Below are 8,781 nucleotides of genomic sequence, written 5' to 3'. Positions count from 1 at the left end.
GCAGATGTCACCGGATTCGGAGGAGGTGTGGATGTCAGGGATCCCTGAAAAATACCTCAACAGACCTCTCGGTCGAGAGTTTGAAGGGATGTGCTTGGCCGAGTTTGCGTCTGAGTTTAGGGTAGTTTACGGCCTGCAGGTAGAAGGTAAGAATGCCATTCCCCTGAGAAATGACATGGGTTACATCCAGAAGAGGACTAAAGGCAAGCCAGCCGTCATCAGATACACGCGCTTCTCGGAGAAGAAGACCCCTGAGAAGTTTTTCAGGAGACTTGTAAAACTCTATCTCCCGCACAGATCTGATGGCGACCTGACGGATGTAACATACCCCACATACGAACAGTTTTACAAGTGTGGCAAGAAGTGGGGTATGGACGTCCAACGCATCGTGGATGGCAACCAGAAACGATACGAAGGACGAGGCAAAAAGATTGATGCGGCGCTGGAACGGTATCGCCAGATCGGTCCAGTTGTTAGTGCTTGGAACACCTTTGCACCCGAGGCGGAAGTGGACCGGTTGGAGTGTCTGGACCAGCGCGAACCCATTGACGCAGAGCACGAGGGCGACGAAGACATCCCCGAATTTCAAGTCGAGAAAGGTGGGAGCGGCTTCGTGCCCAGGATCGACGCACCGCAGTTGAGTCCAGACTTTGTAAGAAAGATGTTTCAAAGTCTGAACGCCACTCAGGGTTCCATCTTTTACAGCGTGCGTCGCTGGTGCTTTCAGCGTCTCTGGGGGCACAATCCGGAGCCGTTTTATTTTTATCTGTCGGGTGGAGCTGGCTGCGGCAAGTCCCACGTCATCAAGTGCGTTCACCAGGAAGCGTCGAGGATTCTGCGTCAGCTGCCAATATTCCGGGACCAGGGCGACATGTCCCGGCCTGCTGTGCTGCTGACCGCCTTCACTGGCACAGCGGCGTTCAACATCTCTGGCAGCACGTTGCACTCCATCCTCAAGCTTCCGAGGTCCTTAAAGCCACCGTATCAGGGTCTCGGAAATGCACTCGATGACCTCAGGGTGGCACTGTCCAACGCTGAAATTCTCATCATTGACGAAGTGTCCATGATTTCCAAAGAGCTGTTTGCCTACGTCCACTGGCGTTTGCAGCAGATCAAAGGAAACCGGAGGCCATTTGGAGGAATGTCTGTCCTGGCTGTAGGTGACTTTTACCAGCTGCCGCCCCTCGGTAGAGCCAAGCCACTGTGTGTGTACGAGGAGGATGAGTTTGATCTCTGGAAGGACCACTTCACAATGGTCGACCTGACGGAGATCATGAGACAGAAGGACGATCGAGCTTTTGCCCAACTCCTGAACCGTCTGCGAGTGAAGCAAAAGGACGATCGTCTGAGCGATGAAGACAGAGCGTTGCTCACACAGACGGCGGCTTGTGCTCCAGGTTGTCCAGTGGACAGGCTCCACATCTACGCCACGAACAAAGAAGTGGACCGTCACAATGCCGATACTGTAGCCGCCCTCCACAAGGATGCCATCAACATTGCAGCCGAAGACTTCCGGAAAGACCCCACGAGTGGCTGCATGTTGCTGGCGCCTCGCAACATCAGAGGCCACAAACGAGATCTGCCTGACAGCATAACTGCTGCTCCTGGAGTACGCGTCATGGTGACCAGGAATCTCGACGTGGAGGATGGGCTCGTTAACGGCACGTTTGGTACCATCTCAAACATTGTGATGAGTGATCGTGGGCCAAAGGTTGCCAAGCTGATCGGACTGCGGCTGGACAATCCTACGTCAGGACAGCGATCGCGTAAGAAGGTGCTGGGTCCCTCAGATGACTCTGTCTACATCGAGAGATCTGAGGAGAACCTGAACAGCAAGAGAGGAGTTGTTCGACGTCAGTTTCCCATCAAGTTGGCCTTTGCCTGCACTGCCCACAAAGTGCAAGGCATGACCATGACGTCGGCGGTTGTGAGCCTCAAACGTGTATTCGAATCAGGAATGGCGTATGTCGCTCTCAGCCGCACAACTTCACTCCAGGGTCTCACCGTCACGGACTTTGATGAGAAAAAGATATATGCTGACCCCAAAATCAAGACGGCTCTGGAAAGTATGACTCGCGCATCTTTCCAGACTGTCAGACCCCTTTTGACTCGTTCCGGGTGTTTACAGGAAACTCCAAAGGCTTTGACGATCGTCCATCACAACACGCAAGGGCTTCCAACTCACATCGTGGACCTGAAAGCACATCACGAACTCCAACTAGCAGATGTGTTGTGTCTCACAGAGACACACCTGTCAGGCTCCTCTGTGTCCCCAATTTTCCATCTGGAGGGATACGACATGTTCACACGCAGTAGACAACTGTCTTACAACAGCTGTGTGGACTTGGCGGGGAAAGATGGAGGTGGAGTTGCAGTGTACTGTCGTAGCAATGTTCAGGCAGAGCCTCGAGGGTACATGCAAGATGTCAATGACTTGGAGTTTGTTGTCGTTAAAATTGAGGCTCCAGTCAAAGTACTATTAGCGACTGTCTACAGACCCCCACAATTCAGATTAGAACCCTTTTTACTAAACTTGAAAAACCTCTTGGACTCCTTGGCCATATTGGATCACCAGCCCATTGTTGTTTGCGGGGACTTCAATGAGGATCTGCTTTCTAAAGGAAAGAAAAGTATAAAAGATTTGTTTCAGTCCAGAGGTTACACTCAGTTAATTGCGGACTCCACAACTGAAAACAACACGCTGATTGATCACATTTATATATCACATCCTGATAAATGTGTTCAATCAGGTGTTCTCCAAACATATTACAGTTACCACAGTCCAGTTTATTGTATTTTGACTGACTAATAGCCTCTCCAGCTAACCCATTCTGCTATTTCCAATCCATCTCGTCACATCGTCTCATTGTCTATCTTGTGATTTCTGGGTGCTTTTTCCCATCGCTGCTTCTATGTCGTCTCTCTCGTCCTTATAATTGTTATTTCTCTCTCTTCTGTATTTTTCAGTTTGCTATTCTTTTTTTGTTTTTTTCTTGTAAATATACTACAGTGGTATGTATTGGCTGGAAATGTTGTAATAAAGTTGAATTTCAGTTTGTTTCTTTATTTATTTTGGGGGTCAGCATTATCTCAGAAGGACAGGACAGGGCAGGACAGGGATCTCAAAACATCCACAGGATTGATTGTAGGTGTGGTGTGGTAGGGTAGGCAGCACAGTGTCAGGGAGGAAACTGAACAGCAGTGACTGGGAGTAAGCTGACTTGTAATCAAGAAGACGACGACGACGACCAGATGACAGCGGACCAGATGACAGCGGACCAGATGACAGCGGACCAGACGGACACAGCAAAAAAACACAAAAAAACCAAAAAAACACAAAAACACCAAAAAAAAAAAAAAAAAAAAGGGAAGTATTATTTCATTACATTTTTTGGCAAATTGTAAACATGATGCTTTGAAACATGTAATTGACCCATATCTTTTATATCCTTTCATAAGAGATCCAGAAAGAAGACTCCCTTGAAAGAAGACCACAAAAAAGGGAAGTATTATTTCATTACATTTTTTGGCAGTGTTTACATGATGCTTTGAAACATGTAATTGACCCATATCTTTGATATCTTGTCATTAGAGATCCAGAAAGAAGACTCCCTTCAAAGAAGACCACAAAAAAGGGAAGTATTATTTCATTCCTTTTTTTGGCAAACTGTTTACATGATGCTTTGAAACATGTAATTTACTAACCATGTCTTTAATATCCTGTGATGTGATTAAAGATCCAGAAAGACTCCCAGGAAGAAGACCACAAAAAAGGGAAGTACTATTTCATTACATTTTATGTCCTGGTCAAGTGTTTACATAATGCTTTAACACATGTAAACTTATTTATGTCTTTTAAATCCAGCGGCAGAAAGAAAACTAGAAAGAAGACTCCCAGGAAGAAGACCCTCCCCACCATGAAGAAGACCTGCAGCAGATCTCTGTCCATTGGAGACACGATCCCATGAGAGAACAAGTAAGGGACATTTACCAGTGTATCTTCATTGAATGAGTGAATAAATGCTTACACAAAACTTTTGAAAAATTATTAAAATAATGTTTTTGATGTTCTAGGAAGAGTAACAACAGACCCAGGAAGAAGACCTCCAGAGGAACACCGATGAAGACACTTCAAGCCAGCAGACAAGTAAGGAGTCATTGTGACACCAAACCACTGTAATAATGTCCAATGGAACAATGTGTGCTGCACTAATTTGTACTTTGTTTTTTTTTGTTTACACCACACTTCTCTCTGCCACGTACGCACGTATGAGGGAAACCCACATCGGTGACACAACAGACTCTAGAAACCTCTAAGACAGCCACCCAGCACAAGACATGTAAGGCACATTTACCATTGTGTATTCAATGACTGTATTGTATCTGGATGAGTTTGACTTGACTTCATCCTTGCTGCTGTAATGCCATCAGTCTTACTCCTGTCTGTTTTTGTGTGTTTGCAGACATCATGGAAGATCATCGCAGCCAAACATCCCTCTGACCCCTGAGCATACTCGCATCATGAAAGTGCATAGACTGTTAGATAAATAAACACATGAAAAAGAATGTTTTGTTTGACGAGTGCTTTGTATAAGTATTTGAAATGTGTCAAGAAATGCAATTTAATAACCAATAATGAAGAGAGGAAACATGAAGGGGAAGCATGTAATATTACAGAGGTAAGTGTTCATTGCTTTGCTCCAAACAGCATTGGCAGTCGGGAGGTTTCTTTTGCTGAAGACACGTCCTACTCGGCGGCCATCTTGGATGTCCCCAGAGCTGATGAACGGGAAGGAGTATATCATCGACGCTTTATCCACTCCACATTTGACACGTCCGCTCATGAGCCAACTCTGAAGGCACACCCCACTCGGCATCAGATGTTGGCCACACCCCCGGGCGGCGGCCCACTGCCTCCCTCTCAAAATTTCCCGGCGGGGGAATTTTCTAGTTAGGGAGGCAGTGCTAAGCACAGCCACCTACTGTTTGCAGAGACAAACAGTAGGTGGCTGTGCGAAGCACAGCCACCTATTGAAATCCGACGTGTTTTTTCTTATTCTTCCTCCTCCCGTTTTTTTGATTCCCTAAAACTGCCAAACAAAAACGAGCACCTAGGGGAATGTTACATCAAAACGTGCGGCTTGATCGGGATCGGTGTGCTATTTAAAAGAAGTCCAGAATATTAATTTTTCGCGACGTAAGTCGCGAAAAACCACCGCAATTTAGTCCCATAGGAATGAATGGGACAAGCGACAAAAAAAAAGCAGAAATTGTAGCTTTTCAAACGCCTGCTGCGCAGGCATACTTTCACCTAGAAACTCCATTTAAACTCTAAAACGTAGACACAAGTCTTGTGTCCTGGTGTGTCAATCCGCGTTTCAATAGCTCATATAGTTTTTGATCAATCACTGTTCAATGACCATGATCGTTTTGGGAGAAATCCTGAGATTACAATGGGTGTGTATTGCGCGGAACCTTCTGGGCTAGAGTGCGTGACATCATCGCTTAGAGTGTGGGGGCTTCTCAGTGTTTTTTTCTTTCCAAACTCCTCCCGGCCACAATCTTCACTCTACAGACGTGATATTTTCCAATTTTGTAGACAAACTTGTCCTGTCTCTCACAATGTGCTCAAAAAGTCTGTGCGATTTACAGAATTTGAACTAGCAACCTCTAAGCGCGGCCAAGTCAGGTTTTCTTGTCATCCGCTCCAATGTTAATTTAGAAGCAGATTTTCAAAGAAACCTGATCTGAACAGCATTTCTAACTCGCCCTAGCGTCCACATTTCTGACACTAGGAAAAAATAAAAGTCATCCGTGTCTTCAGCCGAGTCTCGTGGCGCTAACGGTGCGAACATTTTGGCGATAGGATTTTCGGTGTGAGCGTGGCATGCTTTTGTTCGGACCCATGCGCAGAGGGGGAATTGAGCGATAGAGAGAAGCAGAGAGACGCTCCAAAGCAGTCATACACACGCAGCAAGGGCCGTTGCCATGGTGACTGCACTGTGTGGCACTGATCTTCATAACTGACAGCAGGTGTGCTCTGATTGGAGGACAGGAATGTACTAAAACTACATTAGTAGTGGGATATGTAGTTTTTTTAGTCAAACCTCTTCAGCTCAGCCATACTTTCACCTAGAAACTCCATTTAAACTTTAAAATGGAGTACTCGGTAGTACTTGAGTGACAGCTGAGTTCAGTGACCTGTACCTAGTAGTTCTCAGTACTTGAGTCTCAGTAGTACTCGGTAGTACTTGGTAGGACTCGGTAGTACTCGCTAGTACTCGGTAGTACTTGAGTGACAGCTGAGTTCAGGGCATATTTTCACCTAGAAACTCCATTTAAACTTTAAAATGGAGACACGAGTGTTGTGCTCTGATTGGTGGACAGGAATGTACTAAGAACTACATTTAGTAGTGGGAAATGTAGTTTTTTTAGTCAAACGTCTTCTTCTCGTCCATACTTTCACCCAGAAACTCCATTTAAACTTTAAAATGGAGACACGAGTGGTGTGCTCTGATTGGTGGACAGGAATGTACTAAGAACTACATTTAGTAGTGGGAAATGTAGTTTTTTTAGTCAAACGTCTTCTTCTCGTCCATACTTTCACCCAGAAACTCCATTTAAACTTTAAAATGGAGACACGAGTAGTGTGCTCTGATTGGTGGACAGGAATGTACTAAGAACTACATTTAGTAGTGGGAAATGTAGTTTTTTTAGTCAAACGTCTTCTTCTCGTCCATACTTTCACCCAGAAACTCCATTTAAACTTTAAAATGGAGACACGAGTGGTGTGCTCTGATTGGTGGATAGGAATGTACTAAGAACTACATTTAGTAGTGGGAAATGTAGTTTTTTTAGTCAAACGTCTTCTTCTCGTCCATACTTTCACCTAGAAACTCCATTTAAACTTTAAAATGGAGACACGAGTGGTGTGCTCTGATTGGTGGACAAAAATGTACTAAAAACTACATTTAGTAATGGGAAATGTAGTTTTTTTAGTCAAACGTCTTCTACTCGGACATACTTTCACCTAGAAACTCCATTTAAACTTTAAAATGGAGACACGAGTGGTGTGCTCTGATTGGTGGACAGGAATGTACTAAAACTACATTTAGTAGTGGGAAATGTAGTTTTTTTAGTCAAACGTCTTCAACTCAGCCATACTTTCACCTAGAAACTCCGTTTAAACTTTAAACTTTTACCCCCGGGCGGCGGCCCACTGCCTCCCTCTCAAAATTTCCCGGCGGGGGAATTTTCTAGTTATTATTCCTCTTCTTACTTTTTTTGATTTCCTACTCGTACCGAAAAAAAACGAGCACCTACGCAAATGTAACATCAAAACGTGCGCCTTGATCGACATCGGTGTGCTACTTAAAAAATGTCCAGAATATTAATTTTTCGCGACGCTAGTCGCGAAAAACCAACGAAATTTTCCCATTGACTTGAATGGGACGAGCGAAAAAAAAAAAGCAGAAAATGTAGCTTTTCAAACGCCTGCTGCTCAGTCATACTTTCACCTAGAAACTCCATTTAAACTCTAAAACGTAGACACAAGTCTTCTGTCTTGGTGTGTCAATTCGCGTTTCAATAGCTCATATAGTTTTTGATCAATCACTGTTCAATGACCATGATCGTTTTGGGAGAAATCCTGAGATTTCAATGGGTGTGTATTGCGCGGAACCTTCTGGGCTAGAGTGCGTGACATCATCAGTTAGAGTGTGGGGGCTTCTCAGTAGATTTTTCTTTCCAAACTCCTCCCGGCCACAGTCTTCACTCTACAGACGTGATATTTTCCAATTTTGTAGACAAACTTGTCCTGTCTCTCACAATGTGCTCAAAAAGTCTGTGCGATTTACAGAATTTGAACTAGCAACCTCTAAGCGCGGCCAAGTCAGGTTTTCTCGTCATCCGCTCCAATGTTAATTTAGAAGCAGATTTTCAAAGAAACCTGATCTGAACAGCATTTCTAACTCGCCCTAGCGTCCACATTTCTGACACTAGGAAAAAATAAAAGTCATCAGTGTCTTCAGCCGAGTCTTGTGGCGCTAACGGTGCGAAAATTTTGGCGATAGGAGTTTCGGTGTGAGCGTGGCATGCTTTTGTTCGGACCCATGCGCAGAGGGGGAATTGAGCGATAGAGAGAAGCAGAGAGACGCTCCAAAGCAGTCATACACACGCAGCAAGGGCCGTTGCCATGGTGACAGCACTGTGTGGCACTGATCTTCATAACTGACAGCAGGTGGGCTCTGATTGGAGGACAGGAATGTACTAAAACTACATTAGTAGTGGGATATGTAGTTTTTTTAGTCAAACCTCTTCAGCTCAGCCATACTTTCACCTAGACACTCCATTTAAACTTTAAAATGAGACACAAGTACTGGCATACAGTTGAGTGCGAAGCACTCAACTGTTTGCAAGTACATTGTACCTAGTAGTTCTCAGTACTTGAGTCTCAGTAGTACTCGGTAGTACTTGGTAGTACTCGGTAGTACTTGAGTGACAGCTGAGTTCAGTGACATGTACTGGGAAACAGTTGAGTGCGAAGCACTCAACTGTTTGACAATACATTGTACCTAGTAGTTCTCAGTACTTGAGACTCAGTAGTACTCGGTAGTACTTGGTAGTACTCGGTAGTACTTGAGTGACAGCTGAGTTCAGTGACATGTACTGGGAAACAGTTGAGTGCGAAGCACTCAACTGTTTGACAATACATTGTACCTAGTAGTTCTCAGTACTTGAGACTCAGTAGTACTCGGTAGTACTTGGTAGTACTCGCTAGTA

At 44.8% G+C, this 8,781-nt stretch overlaps 1 protein-coding gene and 1 long non-coding RNA gene across 2 annotated transcripts; both read left to right on the top strand.

The window, feature by feature from the left end:
• Positions 1-316: 316 nt before the first annotated feature.
• Positions 317-3,215, top strand: LOC311025286 (uncharacterized protein; the record flags this gene model as incomplete). The annotated part of the gene is made up of 4 exons (XM_084028137.1): positions 317-599; positions 706-2,066; positions 2,244-2,412; positions 3,164-3,215. Exons 2-4 carry the CDS (start codon positions 872-874, stop codon positions 3,213-3,215), a joined length of 1,416 nt encoding a protein of 471 aa, XP_083884263.1. The 5' UTR covers positions 317-599; positions 706-871.
• A 621-nt stretch (positions 3,216-3,836) lies between these two features.
• LOC311026379 lies at positions 3,837-4,558 on the top strand. The gene is made up of 3 exons (XR_014598476.1): positions 3,837-3,976; positions 4,075-4,340; positions 4,464-4,558. It is a non-coding gene; the product is annotated as an uncharacterized lncRNA (long non-coding RNA).
• Positions 4,559-8,781: the final 4,223 nt, after the last annotated feature.

Source organism: Eutrigla gurnardus (genome assembly GCF_963514095.1).
Source record: "Eutrigla gurnardus genome assembly, chromosome: 15".
NCBI lineage: Eukaryota > Metazoa > Chordata > Actinopteri > Perciformes > Triglidae > Eutrigla > Eutrigla gurnardus.
The sequence above is the reverse complement of the archived record's forward strand: the minus strand, read 5'-3'. Positions and strand labels throughout refer to the sequence as shown.